The 22,574-nt window shown below is 39.9% G+C and overlaps 1 protein-coding gene across 5 annotated transcripts in view; it reads right to left on the reverse strand.

Annotated features, from left to right (window-relative positions):
- The window catches only part of STAG1 (STAG1 cohesin complex component), a 195,302-nt gene that overhangs the window by 15,309 nt on the left and 157,419 nt on the right, over positions 1 to 22,574 (reverse strand). For all 5 annotated transcript variants that reach the window (XM_089509442.1, XM_089509441.1, XM_089509445.1 and 2 more), the window contains exons 15-27: positions 17,029 to 17,146; positions 15,725 to 15,828; positions 15,295 to 15,387; positions 15,104 to 15,193; positions 11,913 to 12,116; positions 9,689 to 9,759; positions 9,505 to 9,592; positions 8,233 to 8,313; positions 6,646 to 6,738; positions 6,013 to 6,187; positions 2,599 to 2,738; positions 1,869 to 1,970; positions 1,123 to 1,271 (exon numbers count right to left, since the gene is read on the reverse strand). In XM_089509442.1, coding sequence (XP_089365568.1) covers positions 1,123 to 1,271; positions 1,869 to 1,970; positions 2,599 to 2,738; positions 6,013 to 6,187; positions 6,646 to 6,738; positions 8,233 to 8,313; positions 9,505 to 9,592; positions 9,689 to 9,759; positions 11,913 to 12,116; positions 15,104 to 15,193; positions 15,295 to 15,387; positions 15,725 to 15,828; positions 17,029 to 17,146 — 1,508 coding nt within the window. The remainder of the gene's footprint in view (positions 1 to 1,122; positions 1,272 to 1,868; positions 1,971 to 2,598; positions 2,739 to 6,012; positions 6,188 to 6,645; positions 6,739 to 8,232; positions 8,314 to 9,504; positions 9,593 to 9,688; positions 9,760 to 11,912; positions 12,117 to 15,103; positions 15,194 to 15,294; positions 15,388 to 15,724; positions 15,829 to 17,028; positions 17,147 to 22,574) is intronic.

Genomic DNA, 22,574 nt, shown 5'->3' on the forward strand with positions numbered 1-22,574 from the left:
TGTGGAGAACGTATCGTGAGGTTTTTCTAGCAAGATTTCTTCTGTGATGGTTTTCCACATGAGAGCATATGGCTTGTCCAAGGTCACCCAATAGGTTTCATGGCTGAGCAGGGAACTGAACCCGGGTCTCCAGAGTTATAGTCCCAAGAGTTAAACCACTATGCCTCATTGGTTCTAACATTTATACATACAATGACCTTAGTTCAGCATATGAAACATCTCATACCAGGCCTGAGCAGATGGCGCTATCCTGGTCATCTGGGTTAATTCCTGGATCAGCGGAGGGATGAGTGGATGTTCACAACCTATCCCTGTATCTATCCAGAAACTAAGGCCACTCCTTACCTTCCCAGTGGGCAAACCATCTGAGAAACCCCTCCAGTCGTCCCATCTGCCATGTGACCAGGTGCCATTTCCGCATCAGAGGGGCCACAGGGGGCTTTTCAGATGGATCGCCTGCTGCACAGGTAAGAAGCGCACAGGGAGGGGGGGCTGAACAGCCTGGTTTTGCTGCGGAGTTTCTTAGAAACTGTGAAAAACCAGAACTATTCATCCAGATCTGTGTATGCACAGGCAGGACTGGGCCCGATCCTGCCATGGGGTTTTTGGCCTGTATCGTCTAAACTAGATGACACAAGGCCATGGGGAAATCAGGTCATTTGGCCTGTGCAGACAACTCCATCAGGTCAAATCATTAGTCTATTAGTTTGGTAATGGCTATTATGAGAGTAGTTTTCAAACGACTTCCAACACTTATTGAAATCTTAGCAACTGAACTGAACTGGAACTGTCTGTATGCAAATAATTGCTAGTGAACTACAACTTCTTCTCAACTAGGTGTCTTTTGATATACAGATGGGAATATGCATTCACAAGTAGGAGATAACTTGTTGCATGAGACTAGTGGGCAGGAGCAGTCTGGTTGGATTTAATAATTTCAAGTGACATATAATTCTGGAAATCCTGTAATTTCTGATATTTTCAACTTTTTCCAGTATGTTTTTTCTCAGCTATCATTCCAATAGAACAATTGCTAACACAACTGTAATTTCCATTTGAAAAGCTACTGTGATTCCCAATCATATAAATTAACTGCCTTTTAATATATTCTTTGCTACTCACTTGTGTAAGGTGGCTACAGCTTCTCTTGTCTTGATCTGGTCCAGGCCAAAAGTAAGAGCAAACCTTCGGGCCAACTCCTTAATACCACTGACATGTGCAGATGTCCTGTCCAAGTTAGGACCTTGCTCTTGAACAAGCTCATTAAACAACTAGAGAAAGAACTCAGTAGTTAAAACCTTAAACACAACTGAAGTGTTTCAAATTAAAGTCTGCAATTATGCATTTCAGGGTCAGATGCTATGTAATCAGAATATAATACTTAGAAAAGACTGCTATATTATTCAGAGCTCTAGAACAACTTCAGAGAGACAACAATTCTCATTCAACTTAGTTTCAAAAGTTACAGTTCAATTTACAGCAGGGACATAGCCAAGGGGGGGGGGGAATCTTGGGGTCCGGACCCCCCTTCCATTAGAAAAAGTGAATGGTGTGTGCTGCTGTGCCGCCGCACCCAAGCCCCATTATAATGGTGGCACTTAGTCTGGACCCCCCCCCCTTCCTAAAATCCTGGCTACGTCCCTGTTTACAGACATTGCTAACACTGTGCACAATACTACAATTTCTGGCTAACTAATCCTCAAATACCAGACTCCTCTCTTACAGCAGCAACAGAGGGTAGCTTGATCCTCCCCCATTCTTCCATATTCTTGAGTAAGAAAGAAATACTGTGATGATTCAAACAAACTAAAGTCAGGCTTACATTGTAATCACAGAATTGTAGTAATCAAACATAAAATTTTGATTACCTGCTGTAAGCTGAGAATCAGGGTTTTTGCACACTGAATTTTATCAATCTGTCTTGTTTTACTCAATGTTTCTTTAATGATATCTCCATAATCATTGTAGTACTAAAACAGAGAGAAAAGCATCCTTTTAACGGGCACAACCTAACTTTTTATCATGACAGTTACAAAAAAGAACCCTTCATTTGTGATTTTATATTGTCTTTTCCCATTAGAATCATTACTAGAAAAGTTGCTGAATTCAAAGATTTACAGAGCAGATAAGATAGTGACAACAATCCAGCCAGATATCTGTGGGAGATGGAACAATGTTGTAGAATGCTATGTTGTAGTATTCAATTGTGGTTTTTGCTTTAGCAGAAAAAAAAACCCAGCTTCATTTATATACTGCTTCATACTTAACTAACAGTGTCTACGCGGTTTACAACTGTAAGTTTCCTACAGCACAAGCTGCAACATTCCACTTTCTCTGATTTCTCTTTCCACCACTGCAGCTTTCCATGACCTACCTAGTTCTGTTCCAGAGGATTCTCCAACAATCAGCAGTAATTTTTCAAAAGGGAATAGAAGGCTTGACATGTTGGAGGAGGTGTCAACAAAAATCATGTGCTCTGACATGTGCTTTCTATTAAGGCAAAGACACTATTGCATGAAACCCATACTTCAACCCCATACATTTTAAGGTACAGTCTGACTTCCTATCAGAAGCAAAGAGCAAATTGTGGAACCACACCTTCATATAATGTTTGAAGATATCAGCTGCTGCATGCATGTCTACAATATCATAAATTATAAGCTTGCTAAAGGCAGCCAAAAGGTTCCTCCTCTTGTGCAAAGCTTCAATTTTATTAGCTTCATCCTCTTCATCTCCTTCTAAAAAGTGAAGAAAAAAAAAGATTTGTCTTTCAAGTAGATGCTGAAATGCCTTAAGTGCATGTACACTATCCAAATCAGTAAAATATGAAGGGATGGTTCAAAATGTACTTTTATTCAGACAGCAACAAGTGGAAACTGAAAGAAAATGTTGCATTATGAAGTGCTCCTGGTCATGACCAGCTGATTGGAACCCTGCCCAATTTCAGAATACTCCTGTCAATCCCCATTTCCATTCATTACCCTCCCTTTCAGCCAGCATTTCATGACCACTGCATATATTAAAAGCTTGTTAACTCCCTGGAGGCTTTCCCTTCCTCCACTGGCCAAGGATTTTTTTTTGGCCTGGACATTTCTGTACTTCTACAGAACTTGGCGTTTCCACAATCCTGTTGACACCTCAACAGTTATGTGTAGATAGTACTGTGTCCACACATAAAGCATGACACTTCAAGAATTAAGTTTGCTCTTAATACATATGATTCAATTATAATTTACACTGACTCAGCCAATTATGAGTACTTATAAGAATTTAAACTTTGAAAGTTGTGCTTTCACTGCAACTATATAACAAATACACACATTCAACCTTCTGACTGCGTCACACACATTTAAGGAAGAACTATACCTCAAATTATTATCAACTCACAGTTTTACTAAGACACAAGCACACTATTATCACTCCAGCAGAGACATAATAAAAATAATAAAAATAATTTTTTTATTTCTATCCCGCTTTTTGCCAGGCAATCAAAGTGGTGTTCAACAAATTAAAATACATCCATATATACATTGTGCCCCCCTTAAAACAAGATTAAACAGTATAAGATAAAAAACTACATATTAAAATCTGACTAATCCAAATAATAATCATCATGGGCAGAGTTCAATAGATGGGAAGTCTTATTCGTGACCGAGTATTTTATTCAGGGAAGGTTGCTGGAAGAGATCCGTCTTAATGGCTTTTTAAAAGCTCTCTAGATTGGTAATTTGACAGATCTCGTTCGGCAGGCCATTCCATAAGTTGGGAGCGGCGGCAGAAAATGATTTCTGGGAGGTCGCTGTCAACCTGGTCTTTAAGGGCTGTAGTAAATTCCTCCCAGAGGACCTGAGTGTAAGGGGTGGATTGTATGGAAGCAGGTGATCCCTTAGATAGGTTGGGCCCAAGACATGTAGGGCTTTAAAGGTGATAACCAACACCTTGTACTAAGTTACCCGGAAACTAATAGGCAGCCAGTGGAGTGACTTCAATATTGGTGTTATATGGTCATTCCTTGCTGTTCCTGTGACCAACCTGGCTGCCATATTCTGTACTAACTGGAGTTTCCGGACTAGGCACAAGGGTAGCCCCATGTAGAGCGCATTGCAAAAATAAAGTCTTGAGGTTACCAGTGCATGTACTACAGTTTCAAGGTCACCCTGTTCCAGGAAAGGGCGCAGCTGGCGTATCAGCCGAAGCTGATAACAGGTGCTCTTGACCGTCGCATTCACCTGATTCCTCATCTGAAGCGACAGGTCAAGAAGCATCCCCAGACTGCGAACACAGCCCTTCGAGGAGAGCGTGAGCCCCTCTAGGACTGGGGGTTGCAGCCCAATACCTGGTTTGGGGGCCCCTAGCATAAGTACATCCGTTTTGTCTGGATTCAACTTGAGCTTGTTTTCCCTCATTCAATCCATTACTGCCTGAAGACACTGGTTGAGGAGAGAGATGCCATCTGTCGTTGTCGCTGATGACTGGGATATGGAGAAATATATTTGGGTGTCATCAGCATACTGATAACACCCAGCCCCATATCCACGGATGATTGCTCCCAGCACCTTCATATAATGTTAAATAGCATCGGGGACAGGATGGTGCCTTGAGGGACACCACAATTAAGCTCTGTTTTTGAAGAGCGACTGTCCCCGAGCATCACCCTCTGGAACCTGCCCGAGAGGAAGGAACAGAACCACTGCAACGCAGTGCCTCCAATTCCTAACTCTCTCAGGGGTTCCAGAAGGATATCGTGATCTACTGTATCAAATGCCTCTGAGAGGTCCAGCAACACCAACAGGTTCACGCTCCCTCTGTTGATGGCTAGACGAAGGTCATCAGTTAAAGCGATCGTGGCAGTCTCCACCCCATACCCAGTCCTGAAGCCAGTTTGAAATGGATCATGAAAATCGGCTTCATCCAAGAGCACTTGGGGCTGAAGAGCAACTGCCCTCTCGATCACTTTGCTCAAAAATGGCAGATGAGAAACAGGCCTATAATTTTTCATGTCCAGGGGGTCCAGGGAGGGTTTTTTCAAGAGCGGTCTAACGATCGCTTCTTTCAAGGAGGATGGTATATGGTATATATCTCTCCTCATATTACAGTAGAGTCTTGATTATTCGTCCTTTGATTATCTGACGTTCCGAATTATCTGACGTTTCATGGTTCTATGTGAGTGCGCGTGCACGCTCATGAAAAAGCATGGGACACTGGATAATGGTGCAGTGGCTTGGTGTTCCACAGCTTGAAGGACTGAAGAAATCCAAGCTGCGTGGAGGAGAGGTCTCAGCACTCATTCCAGGCCTCTTCTCGGCGGCTTGGATTTCCTTAGCCTGAAGGGAGTCTGCAGACTCCCTTTGGGCTGAGGAAATTCAAGCCGTGAAGGAGAGGACTGGACCGAGTACCCAGTCCTCTCCTTTGCAGCTTGGAACCTCAGCCCTCTCCCAGCCCCGGCAGACTCCGCCCCCCATCACAGCCAAGCTGGGGCAGAAGCAAACAGGACTCAGGAAGTAAGCAGGGAATGAGGGAGGGAAGGAAAGAAAGAAAGAAAGAAGGAGGGACTTTTGTCGCCAATGGCGGCATCATTGGGGACAACTTCTTGGCCCCTCCGGATTATCCAACATTTTTGGCTATCCGAAGATCAGTCGGACCATTTATGTCGGATAATCGGAACTCTACTGTACTTTTAAGACTCAGGCATACTATAAGGTCTACCACTGGGTCTCAAAGTACTTACAAAAACAGTGTTGTGAAATACTGTATTTTGGAGGGGGGGGGGGGAACCCAGAATATTTCTACAAGCCTACTACGCTCTCTCTAAAACAGACGAATTACTCAAATTTTCCACACAGCCACAAAGTAACTTAGAAATGGAGTGTAGAAAACAAGAAAATTGCTAAAGATAGATAAATACTGGAAAATTACAGCTCATATACTGAAGAATTAATTTAGTAATCTGTGCCACAAAACACTTGTTTTTGGAATTGTCTGTAAATATTTATTTGGATAACTAATACACACCCATGCTCTGGTTCTCATCATCTTGGTCAATGAAGACATGGTCCATTACAAAGCTAAGGAGTTCAGACTGCAGGCCTGAATCTGGGTTGAACACTAAAGGCTGAAGACCTTCCCTGCCTCCACTCATGAGCTGATGGCTAAAAATCATCAAGAGATCACAGAGCAGCATGAAAGCCTAGAATACAAAATCACTGCAGTCAGTCGTCACATACACCTCTAGAAAAGCTCCTGAGTACAGGATTCAAAATCAACCTGAAGAAAATCAGAAATTTAAATGCAACTGTGCTTGGTGGGCTCCACTATGTACATGCTTACAGTTTTTGACAGAAAACAGGATGGGAATATCGAAAAAATAATTTTCAATTAGCATTATAAGAACAAATTTCACAATTAAGACTTTCAATTTGGAATTAAGTGAATCCGTACTTGTATTTGCAATTAAGTAAATCCACCTTTCCTTCACCATGTGGCTATTTACATTTATGCTTCATGAAAATCATGCAAAGTGAATATTAATTGATTAAAAGGGAAAATTACAAGAATAAAACAGGCTTCTGATCTGATTATCAAAGTTAATAAAAGAGAGTCAGTATTCTGTTTATAGTGAAACTGTTGTGAAAAAGTTTATTTTACCTGTTCTTTGACTGGAGTGTTGACATTGGACAGACACTGTTGGCAGACAGCTAGAAATGATTTAACTGTTTTCCTAAGCACCAATAAATCTTCCTGCAGGAAAAATTATGAAAGGATGTTTACATACTGTATTAGTCAGAATCTGACAAATTAAGACATAACAAATGTATGATAGTGGGATTATTGAATGAGACCTCAGTGGATCAGAACACACACACACAGGGAGAGAGAGAGACATAAAAAAAACTTGAAGCTGCCACAGAATTTAAAAAAAATCCAGCCACTTTTGCAGGAAGACTCGCCACTACTTTGCTCTCTCCCCTCCCCCCCCCATGCTTTAAAAGGTTTCTCATCCCTGCTTTAAATAATAGGAACTAAAATCAATTCTTGCTTTTGGATCAGTGGTACAGTCTTTTTTTAACTCCAAAGTCTGCATGCAGTGTTAGATTAATCTACCTCTAATCAGGGGTTGCAGGCTGCAACAGGTGACACCCTAAGGCAGTGGTTCCCAACCTTTCTAATGCCGCAACCCTTTAATGCAGTTCCTCATGTTGTGGTGGCCCCCAACTATAACATTATTTTTCATGCTACTTCATAACTTCAATTTTGCTACTGTTATGAATCGCTTTTTCATTGTTACAAATTGAACACATAAAGCATAGTGGTTAATCACAAAAACATCATTAGAGGATGGCAATGGCAAACTCCCTCTGGAGAAACCTGTCCAGAAATTCCCTTGATAGGTTTGCCTTGAGCCTTGGGCAAGAGACTGTCCAGAAAGCCCCATGATAGAGAGGCAGAGGGGCAGTGGCTCAAAGTAAAACTGGAACTCATTGGTTGTGCTGTCTATCTTCCTTTTGGCACAGCTCTATGGTCCCGAGAGAGGAAGAAAACAGGATGCTCAGGGCAGTTGCTAAGCAACCGAGGGGCTTGTAGGTGGCTGCTGCTTTAATGGGCCTACTGGAGCGAAGGCTTGGAGGCCCTTTGTTTGGGAAGTGGTGCTCTGTGGGTGGTTCTTGGCGACCCCTGTGAAACTTTCATTTGAACGCCAAAGGGGTCCCAACCCCCAGGGTGGGAATTACTGCTGCCCAGACATTTGCCTTTTGGCAGAAACAGGCTAGGGTCTTTGCCTGCATCCCTTTAAAATGCTGAGGATGGTGTGAGTGGGGTCTCAGTGGGAGGAGAAAGGAGCAACCTCAGGTGGTTGTTTTTAAATCAAATTTTAAAATTAAAAAAAATAATTTTTAAAATTATTCTTATTAAATTTCCTTAAGAACATCACATCTTACCAAATTTTAAGAGTATAATTATAATTTTGCTAGCTGTTTATATCACATCTATTGCCATTACATTCAGTGATATATGGGAATTACTAAGGCTTCTGTATGGTGTGGCATGGAAGGAGGTCAATGAGTTACCACATTGGATGACGCCAACCCTAGTGATGCCACTATCTCTAGTACATCTCTAATATTAAACAAAACTAAGCATCCATATAATAAGGCACACAAGGCAGAGCACTGCACAGTCATGTGAAATGAAATGCATTATTCCTATTGAAAGACTTGGATCCAAAAGATTCCTTACCTTTGAAGGGGATCCTTCTGTAATTTTTACTAGCTGCCACAGAATAGAATAATGGGAACACTGAAGAGCTTGAACCACTATCTGAAACAAAAAGGTCATAAAATGAAGATATCAAAAAGTATGTTCATACAATTCTGAAGATTTATAAATTATTTTCAAAGAAAAACAGCAGCCTGCATAATATTCTAAGTTTACTACTTTTCTATACTTTGTATAAAAGTGTGTATTTTGAAGGAGAGAAAAGCAAAGCAGGAGGGGGGAAGAATATAGTGCTTTGCCATTCAAAGTTGTTTACAGGAAGAAACATTCACACTTTAAACAAAATGCAAACATACCCTGGACATCTCAACATACAAATTTCTCATTACAGCTAAAGCAGAATTCATTTATCTTGTTAACATGAACAAGGATTTCTAGGGCACAACATTAACGTCACCATAAGCAACCTCAAGGAGGCATCACAGAATTATAAAATAGCATAAGCTAGTTAGAAACATATTGACTGATTCCTTATTACAGATACAGACAAATCAACCTATCAGCAAATCAATAAATCAGAATTTTGAGATAAATTTGCTAGACCTAGTAGTGGAGCACTGATAAAAAGTGCTGTGTAACACAGATTGTTTAAATTTGACCTTTGTGCAGAGACAGTATTTATCTCTCTGCTCTTCACATATTCAATGTGATGATGTGCAATAGATCTACCGTGTGCATCTGAAGCTGTCTTGAGAAAAATTATGAAAATATTCCTAGTACGGTTCACATGTGTGAATCAGCAAAAAGTTCATATGCAGAGAAGTGTCACATTACTGTCTTCTCAAGGAAGATTGGAAAACATTATGGACACCTGCATGAATGGAAGTGATTTTCTGCTCAAACAATAAATTCTTTAAGATATTTTTCAGCTCTTTATAGGAACATACCTAACAATGAAAAACACTTGTGTAATAAATGGCTCTCTGATAGGTACTGCAACAGTACCATTTCTAATTCTCAAGATGAGGGAACATGAAACAATAAAAAGGTAGACAAGGTGGCTAAAATCCAAATTTGTTCCATTAGCATTGTTTAAATAAAACTGATTCATGCTTTACTTTATACTTAAATATTATAACTGAATTGACCATATTTTTCCTTTTCTAAAAGGGAGTGTTGAAATTATTAAGGCTTTAATTCCATGCACTTTGTAGGAGTAAAACCAATTCAATTCAAGTAAACCGTGCATGGGATTGCACTCATCAGACTGTAAATAGAAATTGCTATAATTACCTGCTCTGGCATAGCTCCATGTTCAATTCCAGTCCTCAATAATCTGTAGCAGTTACTAAACAAATCCCATTTTGTAAGATCATGAGCACTGGAAACAGATGTAAAAAACATTAGCACACCAAGTAAAATTTTGTTGTTATGGTAAGGCCAATATATGTATATTGATATATGTAAAGCCACATACTTGTGAAAAGATGTTAACCTCTTTAAAGTAGAAAGAACATTATATACATCATCATCATCAGCTTCTTCTCCCTGGAAACAGAAAACAACGGATAAAGGATTCAACATTTTATATTTTAGTTTAGGAGAGGATGCTGAAAAGTTCTTGGCCCAAACAATGTCCCAAAATCTGAATTTAATTTTGTCACTGTAGCTTGAAAGAGTATTGTTTTGTAGCCAATTTACAGGATAGTAGCTCTAATTTCTGATTTTTTTGAGATTATTGATAGAACCACGGTAATAAAAAGTGTGGAATTTTCAAGTGCTGAACTCAGGGGCCATCATGAAGTTCCTCTTCCTGCAGAAGAAAAGGAAATCCATGAGTGTATAAGCAAACACTGAGTGACATGTGTCTGTCATGATCAATTGTGACAAAGTGGTGTGCCAAATTTCAGCATGGAGATTTTGAGTCCAAAAATGCAGCAAGGTCTGGGAGATCTTCAACAGTGTCAACTCCTGAAACTGTTGATTGCGTTAATGACCTGATTATGGCTGATTGGTGAATCTCAGCTAAAACAATTGCTGACACACTACAGATACAGTATCCAGGGAACACACTGGCTTTATAATTAATGATCAGTTGACCATGCAGAAGCTGTCAGCCAAGTGGGTGCCAAAATGTTTGAATGTTGACAAGAAACGAAATCGAGTAGAGGATTTCAAGTTAATCTTGCAGCATTTTGGGTGAGGTAGTGATAGGTTTTTTTTTTTAATGACTTGTCACTGTTGATAAAACACAGTTACATTACTATGAGCCAAAGACTAAACGCAGCACTTGGTTTTACCACGGCTAAAGAAATTCAAGACTGAAAAGTCAGCAGGAAAGGTCATGGCTATAGTTTTGGGGAACAAGGAGGGTATTTTGTTGAATATTTTATGATGGGCCAAACAGTTGATGCAGAATACTACTCTAAATGAGCTATGCTGATTAAAGGAAGCATTGAAGAAAAAATGAGTGAGGGAAGCTGCAGAAATGTGTTGGCGTTTTGAAGGAAAATGCACTGAGTTGGCACGAGCAAATCCCAGCTGTAGTGGATTGCTCCTCCAGCCATCTCATGAATGCACCAGCTCGCAGGGCTGGTAAAATGATGGATATTTTGAAAAATTTGGGGATGGAGTACATAAACCATCCATCCTACTCACCAGATCTTGTTCCAGCTGACTATTTCCTGTTTCCAAACCTTAAAAAGAGCTTGAAAGGAAGGAAATTTTCTTCAGAAGTGATTTAGAGGTGACAGCAGCAGCAGAGCAGTATTTCAGTGACCAGACATCTGATTATTATTTTTTAGAAGAGTTAAAGAAACTTGAGAAACAATGTGCCTGTCGAATTTCAGGTTCAGTATGTGGAAGAGCATGCAAGTTTCATGGCTCTAGATCATTCCCTTCTTGGTTGGGCCGAGAACTTTTCAGCACCCCCTCATATATGGTTAAGAAGTTCCATGTATACTTGTGCACAGATCCCAAATAAAACAATGTTTTTAAAACAACCAACCTCCTGGTTTCAGACTTCCTGAACCTAATACATGATTCTGCAAAGTTCAGATCAAGCTAGTAAAAGGGCTTATATTATATTTGCAAAGCTGACACTTCTCATTTTCATCCAAACGTGCCATAGATGGATCCTAGGTGGAAAGTTTCATGGCATTTGCATTACATTACACATATCCTGACCAGGTTGACAGAATCAATGGAGACTACACCTCCTGAATATCCCTGTGTTAACAATGCTATGGCACTGCAGGGTGTCTGAAGCTCTTAAGCACTGTGAGATCCACTGACAAACTAAAATACATGATGTGCCCTAACTTCACAGTAGTTTTCTCATAAACTGTACCTTCTATGATTCTCCAGTTAAGCACAAACAACTATTCTAAAAATATCACAAAATATCTTCATTTCAAATTCAACAGAAGCAACAATAATGTTCATTGTTCAATTTCCTTGCACCACATCACAACCTGGTACTAACCAAATCCTGATACCTATCTTTAAACAGTAACTGATTTTTCCCTCTTTGTGGTAATCATATTCGTGTGTTGTTGTTGTTTTCATTATTCATGTTTCTAGGCCCCTCTGTCTTATAAATCTCATATATAACAAAAATTTAGTTTTGGAATATGAGCAATCAATCAATCAGATTTGTAAGGTTCTGGCAGCAATCTTTGGAAGGAAAAAAAGATTCAAACCTCGTTTAATAGATCTTCTACAGAATGGTTGAATCGATCCACAAATTCATCAATAAGCTGGCTGTGAGCTATGTCAACTCTATTCTGAATAGTATATTCTTCACTGCATAGAATGCTGTAAGTTTTACTGCAAGCTTCAAGAACATCTGATTCCACATGCTTTTCTACAACGAATTTAATCTGTTTCAACAAGGCATCCAAATGCTGTGGAGGAAGGAAGAAATTTGGTCATTTCTTTTTTTAAAAAAAGAATTATATATTTATTAATTCTAACACAAAACAATAAATACTCAGAAAACACTAGGGCCCTCCGTTCTGGTAGTCAGTTGGCGGTCCCAGTCCAGGATTTCCTCTGCCCCATCTAGGATTCGCCCCTTTCCACTTGCTGCCCCTCACTCCTGGAACCTTCTTCCCTTGCGAGCAAGGGCCATCACTTCTTTAACCAGCTTCAAAACGGAGCTGAAGACCATCCTGTTCAGAGAAGCGTTCCCAGACATTGTGTGATTGTCACTTGCTATCTGATGTTCTTTTTGTTGCCTGTTTTATTGAACCATTTCCTGTATTGCTATGTGTTTTATTTGTATTACCCTATCATTTTTTAGATTGTACGCCATAGGCAGGTTTACTCTTTTATATTTGTTGTTTTTATGTACAGCGCTGTGCAAATCTACAGCGCTATATAAATAAAGAAGAAGACGAAGAAATACAAAGAAGAGAATACAAAAAAGAATAGACAAAGCAAAATACGTGTGTGTGTACAAATATATAACTAAACTAAATATGTCCAAAATCTTGTGCCCACCTTATATGATAATCTTTAACATTTTACTGATTCATCCCATTTCTAGTTTCAAAAGGTATTAATATACTTTTTAAATTTGGTGATCTTCATCCTTAAACAACTCTAATTAAAAAATATTTTTTTTCTGGTCTCTATGGCCCGAAACACACCCCACCAGGGGGCATGTCACTTACATGACGCATGCCCCCAGAGTGCCCACCTCGAGGTTGCCTAACGCGGCCCAAATCCAGCCCCCAAAGAAGTGGATCTTTTCTACTCCTATCTGGGACCACAAGAGGAGGTCACCACAGTCCTGGTGTGATTGGCCTGGGAGGGGCTTCTAGCCACTCCTTCCTGCCCATCTACTTTGCCCCCAAATCTTGCTTATCTTGTTAAATTTTCCTTAAGCTGTAGATAAGAAACCAATGAGGTACTTGCCCTTCCTCGAGAATTATTATTATTATTAACCTTTATTTATAAAGCGCTGTAAATTTACACAGTGCTGTATATACAATCTTTTTAATTAGATGGTTCCCTGCCCTCAGGCTTACAATCTAAAAAGACACGATACACATTCTCCAATACTTGAAATAAGTAATTCCAGGAAATATTGTCAAATGCTTTTCTCTTCTTCCAAAAAAATAAAAGCATACCTTTTCTTATTATGATATTTCAAATATTTAGTGATAATTAGGACAGTTCTTACATTATTCCTTAATTGTCTTTTTGGCAAATATCCTCTCTGATCATCATGTATGATCTGAAAGAGATATTTCCTCAACCAGTTGCCAAAATAATAGAAATTGGTCCAAAACACACTGCAGAAATAATCCAGTTTGAGACTGCTTTAACTGCCCTGGCTCAATGCTAGAGAATTCTGGGAACTGTAGTTTTGCGAGACATACAAATTTATACTTTTTTTGAACATTTTCAAACCGTGGATGCTTGAATCCATGTATAAGAAATCCGTGTATAAGAAGGGCTGACTGTATAGCCTTCTTTGTCAGAGAGCTCTGGTGCCACAAGAAACTACTGTTCCTAGGATTCCCTAGCACTGAATCAGGGCAGTTTAAGTGGTCTCAAACTAGATTATTTCTGCAGTTTATTTGGACCAATATCACAAAATCATTATTTAGTAATGAAACAGGCCTGTAAATTCTTTGTTAATGTCTTAGCAATAGCATTTACATTTGTATACCGCTTATCAGAGAACTCAGCACTAAGCGGTTTACAATCTGTAAGCCAATTGCCCCCAACAAGCTGGGTACCACTGTAGCCTTTTTAATAGCCTCAAGTAGCTCCATTGTCATCACAGGTCCTTTCAAACTGTGCTTTTGTTCCAGACATAATTTGTTCAACTGGAATGTGAACTAGATAACCTTTCATATCAAAATTATTAATTACATAGTATTTTTTCTTCTTAACTTGTGTAATATTGGAATAGTGGAAAAAGCTCCAGGTGCAGATGGAATATCTGCAGTATATTATAAGAAAATTTGAAGAAAAATTGCTTCAACTACCCAAGATGGTGTGTGATGGAATATTAGGAAAAGGATGCATGCCAGCTCTGGTGGTGCAGTGCTTAAATGCCAGTACTGCAGCACAAGCTTGTCAGTTCGATCCCAGGGCTCCACGGTTGGCTCAACCTTCCATCCTTTTGTAGGTCTGTGAAATTAATACCCAGCTTGTTGGGGGCAATTGGCTTACAGATTGTAAACCACTTAGAGCAGTGGTTCCCAACCTTTCTAATGCCGCGACCCTTTAATACAGTTCCTCATGCTGTGGTGACCCCCAACCATAAAATTATTTTTGTTGCTACTTCATAACTTTAATTTTGCTACTGTTATGAATCATAAGAGAGCTATTTCCTGAGTTTATTTGCAAATTAAAAAATATTTTGTTTAAGATATAGTAGTTTGGCATTCATTTCTTAACTGTAAACAATGAAACTGTTTGTACAATAACTTAAGTTTTTGGTCAGTCTCTTCAAATTTCTCCTTGAAATTCCACTCCAGATTTTGTAATTCCTACAAAAGCTTAGATCTTTTCACGTCTTTTTCTTTTTTCATTATAGAGCCATATTTTATAAATAATCCTCTAATAAAAGCATTACTTGCATCCCAGACTATTGTAGGATCTGTTTTTTTAATTTAAGTTCGATTTTAAAAAATACCCTATTTTTTTAACATTTTAAATATCCACCTAAAAGGCATTTGCTTTGTTTTCAAAGATATTGTGATGGGATTATAAAATTTGTTCATTTCTCAAAGTAAACATAAAAGCACCACCAGATAGCACCATAAGGCAGCAACAAAACACAAAAACCTCAATATAACTCAGTACTATTTAGTTTTCTTTTGTTTTGTTGTTAAAAATTGTTAAGTAAATCAGCTATTTTGGTGTACTGTACCTTCTCCATTCTTCCTGTACTGTAAATTTCCAAGTCAAAATATTGAGGGATTTGAAGAAGGTTTGCCACCTTCTCTGCATCAGCAGAATACTGGCAACAGAGACAGAAGGGGGGGAAAGAAGGGGAAAACCACAAGTTACAAAAAGGAATTATATAATCAGTATTAGAAAATAACGTTTTAGATTATATACCTTTGACAGTAGCATGGGAAGTGCAATAATGAAATGTTCTGTTAGTTTGTTTCTGTCATCTATCTGGGTTTTTCTTTCTTTTGCTGTTAAAACCTGTAAAAATTAGAAGTACATTACATCACCAAGAACCACAGTGTCATTGATGCCCAGGAAAGCTATTACAGTAGCAAAGTACTTTTTGGTGTGTGTTTTTTTAGTAAGTTATGTATGTGTTTTCATTGTGCTCCTCTATGTCAAAACTGCACCTGCAAGCTGGGAATGTTATGCTGTAAATTAATACAGTAATACTTACTGCAATATATTACATAACAATCTTTCAACATCTTATACTTAAAAGGATTTGCTTGTTTAAAGATAAAATAAGACAGCAGTATTAAACTATGCACATTAGTGATAAAGCTCTAAGTGAAAAATAATTTTGAAAACTTACTCTCTTTCCAGTTCCCCTGCCCACTGGAGGATGTGCTTCTGCAGCTTGTCGAATTGTACATACCATCAATTCAATAAGTGCACTTTCCTGCCGATCAGACATTGCTACAGACATAAAAATATCAGAGCAAAGAGAATGGAGTAGCTGTACTTAGTATTAGAAGTAATACACCTGAATAGGTAATTACTTTACATAACTAGAATTATTTTTTTAATTGAGCTCAAAAGTTTTATTGGATTCAAACTAAGTTAAACTGTTTGAGTTGGCCTGTTGAGTTCAATGGGATTAGAGCATTATTTAGTTGGGACCTATATCTTAATACAGAAAGTGGAGCCTCCACCCCACTCCCAACCATGCATGTCTTTCAAGGCCTTCAATAGTTTTGGAAAATACCTAGGCTCCAGAATGCCTCCAACAGCCCCTGGGGATTTGGGGACCATCTTGCCATGTTTTTGCCCTCTTGGATGATTTTAAGAGGTTATCTTCTGAGTTACATCCTGTTTGAAAATGGGCCAAAAAGCCACAAAATTGCCTGACACACTAGGAAGCAGTGGGGGCATCTGACAGACATAATTTTTTAAAGGATCAGTGTAGCCACAAACCCTGATAAATGTCCAGCCCTGCCTTAAAATACAGCAATTTAGGAACTTTTTGTGGTTACAAAAAAATTTTCAGGCTATGTGGCCATGTTCTAGATGAGTTTATTCCTGACGTTTCGCCAGCATCTGTGGCTGGCATCTTCATAGAATGCTGGCCTGGAAGGGAGTGGGTATATATATACTGTGTGACCCTGGATAAGGAGGAGTGATTCCCATGTTAATCTGTGTATTGTTCTGTTGTTGATGGCAGGGCCTCAGGGTGGGAGGATATGAAAAAGAGGATTAGTGTCTGCTAATTGGTGATCATTGTCTGCTGGGAAAGCCCCTGACCCTGAGTGGTTTCTCATTTGCATTTGCTGAGTCCTGGTTTTGGTGTCCCTTCAGGACTGGTAGTCAAACTCTGTTTACTTTGAGGGTTTCTTCTTTCCTGTTGAAATTGTCCAAGTGTTTGTGGATTTCAATGGCTTCCCTGTGTCACAGAGTCACACAGTGTATATATATACCAACTCTCTTGCTGGCGAAACGTCAGGAATAAACTCTTCTAGAACATGGCCACATAGCCTGAAAATCCCACAAAAAACTATGGATGTCAGCCATGAAAGCCTTTGACTTCAAATTTAGGTAACTGTCATCTGAGCAGTCTACATATTCCTAAAATGGAAGGATCGGCCTATATAATACTAGCTAAATAAATGAAACAAATACCTTCTTCCCCTTGAACAGGCTCTTCTAGAAGCAATTCTGTCATGCATTCCCAGTCTTTTAACAATTCTTGAGAGCTCTCCCATAAACTGTCCACCAAGTAAGCTGCATGTTCATGTAACTAGAAATAAAGACAACACAAACAGGGCACTACTAAACAACTCTTATGCAAAATGACAGATGAAACGCCTTTGCTACTTTTCCTGGCAGTTACAAAACTGCTGGTAGACTTTAGACTAATAAATAAATAAATAAATAAATAAATCCCGCCTCTTCTGTTTGGGGATCAAGGCGGATAACAACAGAGTTTATACGATACACAATATAAGAACAATAAAACCCACAAAACCCTGACCCAACACTCCCTCCCAAACTATAAAATTAGCATAAAACATGATTAAAATATACAATAACACTACACTACAAAGTTATTCTACAATCCGTGAATGATGAGGAGATAGAGTAAGAAGGACGGGTAGACTAATAATTTGTGTGGGCAGTTATTTCAATAATTTATTTTTAAACTTTACAGGATGTGGAAAAATAGCACTGAAGTACACATGGGCATGCTGCCTGAACAGTAAATTTGCATGCATGTGCTAAAGGAATCATGCTGGCTGTTTTGTTCAACACCTACTTCAAACTGATATGCAAGAAAAGCCATTTTATGCTGTTTGCACTATATCTTAGTCTGTTTTAGTGCTGAGAGACGATGCGTGAGCAACTGCAGTTCTCACAATCAGTGATGCATTCAGTTTGCTCTTTAATTTTCTGTAACTTTCTGTAGAAGGTACCGGTATTTGTAGAGACCACTGGATAGTTTCAATATTCCAAGACAACAATTAAAATATCTGTGTTTGCAAAACTTATGAACCATGACCCTGATCCATTAGGATAACCTGCCTCCAGACAACTTAACATTATCACATTCAATAGAAAGAATACATCACTACCAAAACTCCACAGAATACTATAGCTTCAACAGTTAACTAATATTCAATTGATTCTGCAGTAGATTTTTAAGAATTTAAGTCCTTGTAATTATGATATAAAAACAATTTGCCATACTGGTGTACAATAAAAGGGACTTTTTATGTGTCTTCAGGCAGACTACGACTTATAACGACTGTCTCATATGGTTTCCTGGCAAGATTTATTCAGAGGAGGCTTGCCCTGGGCTGAGAGAATGGCACACTAGAGATCTGTAAATTCCTTGTCATTCTTGACACGGAACAACCATCCATGAATGGGTTAAATCCTGTAGCCTTCCAGGCTAGGCAAAGTATCACATGAACTGAAACTTTCTCTTGGTCTGATCTCCTCCTGCTTCAGTCCCTTCACAAGCCAAGACATCAGAAATAAAATAAAATAATACCCAATCTTGAGAGGAAACATTAAGGGCTTGCGCAGCTGTATGGTGCCCCTTCGACGCCGCTTCATCTGAACGCAGTGCCGGAGGCTATGATGCCATCTAGAGCAGTCCAAGGCATCAGGGCACCCTGGGGGGTGGAGTCAGGTGTGCGTCATTAGGACGCTGCGCCCCGACTCTGCCCCCAGGCTGGCCTTTCAAGCCGGTCTGTAAAGGCCCCAAGTGTCAGTCTACACACATATTGTATGCCTATGGCAAGACCCAATTGTTTTTGGCTGTTTTACTATAAAGCACCATGTTCTTCGATGGTGCTATATAAATAAATGACCACAACAACAAAAACAAATCCAGAGGGAGAGGACAGCACATGAACAAGTTTTAACTTTAGTAAACATAGCCTTGCCCTATGAGATGTAAACAGTAGGCACAGGACTTGTATTGGAGGCAGTTACTCCGATCCCCTTGTAAATCAAGAGCTACAACTTGTGCCTGCCTCAAAGGGATAGAGCCTTCCATCACTACATCCATCTGAGGAGTGAGCCTAATCCATTGTGCCTGCCTCAAGGGAGGAGCCTTCCATCCCTGCTTTCAGCAGCCACCTCTCCTTCCATCACCCTCAGCAGCTGGGACATCGAGCAAAATCTTCCAATCCCATCCCTTCCTTCTCTATTAAATCCCTCGTGCCTTCTGGTATTTAGGCAATGTTATCAAGCACTGTCAGCTATTATTTTTCTACTTTTGTCATTGTTATATTCTCTTCTATTGATTATCGCATACTGAATCCTTCCCTTTCCATGGCTCCATGCATCTCTCCTAACCTGATCCCTATTCGACCTCTGCCTATCTCCCAGCTTACATTCCTCTATTCATTCTGGAACTGTCGCTCTGTTGCTCTGAAAGCGACTGCAATCCACGATCTTTTTCTCTCTAGATCATTTAACCTTCGTGCTCTTTCTGAAACCTGGCTCCTGGCCCATGATACCGCTACCTCTGCTGCCCTTTGTTTTGGTGGTCTCTCTTTCACCCCCACAAGCCGCCCTGAGGGTCAAGGAGGAGAGGTCAGTATCTTATTGTCCAATTCCTGCCAGTTTCAAGCTCTTTCTCTCCCCCCCCCCCCCAGCTATTGTTTATCTTCCTTTCAGTCTCACTCTATTTGACTCTTTTTTACTTTACAGCTCCGCGCTGCTGTCATTTATCACCCTCCTGCTTCTGCTACCCACTTCCTTTCTGACTTTGAATCTTGGCTGCTGTTTTTTCTATCAGATGCAGTCCCTTCTTTGATCCTAGGTAATAATAATAATAATTTATTTATATACTGCTTTTCCAAGAAGATCAAAGTGGTTTACAACATTACAATTACAAAATTACAAAACACATAGAATGCATAAAAGATTAAACAAACAAAATCTGTAAACAAATACAATAATAAAAGAAAAGATAATCACAATCTAATGAAATTCATAATTAACCCCTTTCCCAGTCCCTCAACACAGGTTCAAATGGCAAAAAATAAAATAAAAATACATAGTAATTATAACAATAAAGTTAACAAAGCAAAATACAAACAATTGAGTAAAAATAAGTGGGGGGGAAATCCCTATTCTCAACACCCCATCTCAATCCTAAACTCCAATATAAACTATACAAAAGAAAAAAGAAAAGGGGGAAAAAAAGGGGGGGGGGAGACAAGACTCCTTCTTAAGTCCAGGAGCTGAGGCATGAGTGGAGCCCAGGTAGAAGGAAGGCAGCAAACACTCACTCAGCCCAGCATTCACTGGCAGATTAATATTCACCTTGACAATCCCAACAATCCTTCTTCATCTCGCCTTAGCTCCCTGAGCTTCTTTTGGCCTTCAACCTCATTCTAACTCCTCAACCCATTATTTTGGTCACTGTCTTGACCTAGTTCTTGCTGCTAAGTGTGTCATTTCTGACTACCTGGCATCTGATTTTCCATTGTCAGACCATCATTTAATTTCTTTTACTCTTACTTATATCCCACCTCCTCGTCATACTGTCCAGTGCCATTTTCGTGATCTTCAGTCTGTTAATTCTGAACATCTCAGTCAGACTTCAAATTCATCTCTCTCTTCTCTAGATCTTGGGGACTCTGCTGATTCAGCAATGTCTTTATTTAATTTCAGTCTTTCTTCAACTCTTGACAGCTTTGCCCCTGTATCTGTACACGTGTCTTCCTCCCTGACTAGGCCTCAGCCCTGGCTAACTCCAACTACCAGGTGCCTCCAGTCCTGCTTTTGAGCAGCCAAACATCTTTGGAATAAGTCCAGGGAGTCGGCCGATTTCATTCACGGTAAATTCATCCTTTTATTTTTTTCACGCGCTCTGTCTATGGCAAAATGGAACTATTATAAATTATTGATCTGCGTTAACGAGAGGCACCCACAGCGTTTGTTCTACTGTTTCAATACACTGCTAAAACCTTCCTCTGCCCCTGTTTTCTCATCATTTTCCCCCACTGACTTCGCTAACTACTTCATTACAAAAGTCACTACTATTCGATCTGAAATAGTTCCTCCTGATTTGTCCCCTACCACTAATCTCCTGGTATCTTCTACTAATAAACTCTCTGCGTTTCTCCCTGTTTCTCTGGATGAACTCTCTACGCTGCTAAACTCTTCCAAACCTACAACCTGTTCTCTTGATCCTATTCCATCCCGTCTCCTAATCTCTATAGCCCCTTCTCTTCTGCCCTCGCTCCTCTATATCTTTAATCTCTCTCTCTCTCTCTCTGCGGGTTCGTGCCCATCGGATTTCAAACATGCTCTCGCTTCCCCAATTCTGAAGAAACCCTCTCTCGACCCCTCTTCTTTGTCTAGCTATCGTCCGATTTCTCTTCTTCCTTTTCTAAGGCCCTGGAACGGGTCGTTTATTCTCACTGTATTGTGTTTCTTGAAGCCAGCTACATCTTGGACCCTTTCCAATCTGGTTTCTGCCCACGGAACTCTACAGAGACAGCTCTCACCAAGATCTCAAACGATCTCTTGCAGGCCAAGGCAAATGGGTTTCTCCTATCATCTGTACACTGATGACACTCAGCTGTATCTCTCAACCCCTGACCTTTCGACAGGGCTTGAACAGCAAGTTTCTTCTTGTCTGACTGCTATCTTTCAGTGGATGCGGCTTCGACGCTTGAAGCTCAGCATGTCTAAGACTGAGCTTCTCGTCTTTCCACTTAAACCCACCCTTCAATATTTCTTTTCTGTTTCTGTCGACAACCAGTTCATCAAGCCCGCAGTCTTGGTTTCATTTTTTATTCTTCTCTGTCGTTTATTCCCCAGATCCAAGTCACCGCCAAGGCCTGTAGATTCTTTCTCCACAACATTGCCAAGATCTGTTCATTCCTCTCAGCCTCTACTGCCAAGACTCTGGTCCATGCCCTAGTGATATCGTGACTAGATTATTGTAACCTTCTTCTGACAGGGCTTCCTCTCTCTCACCTCCCCAGATCCAGCATTAATCTCTGTCCAGCATTCAGCTGCACATATTATGATATCTGCTCACCGTTTTGACCATGTTTCTCCTCTTTTATCCTCCCTTCTGCATCCAGTACAAGCTTTTGTTGTTGACTTTCAAAGGCCTCCATGGACTGGCCCCTCCTTATTTATCTGAACTTCTTTCTCCTTACATTCCCACTTGTACCCTCCGTTCTGGTAGTCAAGGTCTCCTGTCCCAGCCTAGGATTGCCACTGCCCCCTCCCGGATTTGTCCATTCTCACTTGCTGCCCCTCACTCCTGGAACCTTATTCCCCCATATGCGCACCTCATCACTTAATAATAATAATAATAATAATAATTATTATTATTATTTATATACCGCCCTATGGGAAACCAATCTGGGCGGTTGACAACAGTAAAATATAAAATACAACAATTAAAAACACTTTATCCCTCCCCCCCCTTAAGACAGTATTATACAGTATAACATATTAAAAACACAATATCAAAGCATAAAAACAACAATTAAAAACTAAAACCCCTGATATCCCTCTGTTGATCCTCAACCATCACTAAGATGGGGCCACGGGAGGAATGAGGGAATCAGGGAACCTGGGCCGGGATGGTTAATCTGGAAAGGCCTGCCGGAAGAGATCCATCTTGACAGCTTTTTTAAAGCTGTCTAATGATGTCAACTGACGGATCTCATCTGGCAGGTTGTTCC

The sequence above is a fragment of the Sceloporus occidentalis genome, unplaced genomic scaffold (genome assembly GCF_023333645.1).
Source record: "Sceloporus occidentalis isolate IW3139 unplaced genomic scaffold, rSceOcc1.0.p SCAF_2, whole genome shotgun sequence".
Lineage (NCBI taxonomy): Eukaryota > Metazoa > Chordata > Lepidosauria > Squamata > Phrynosomatidae > Sceloporus > Sceloporus occidentalis.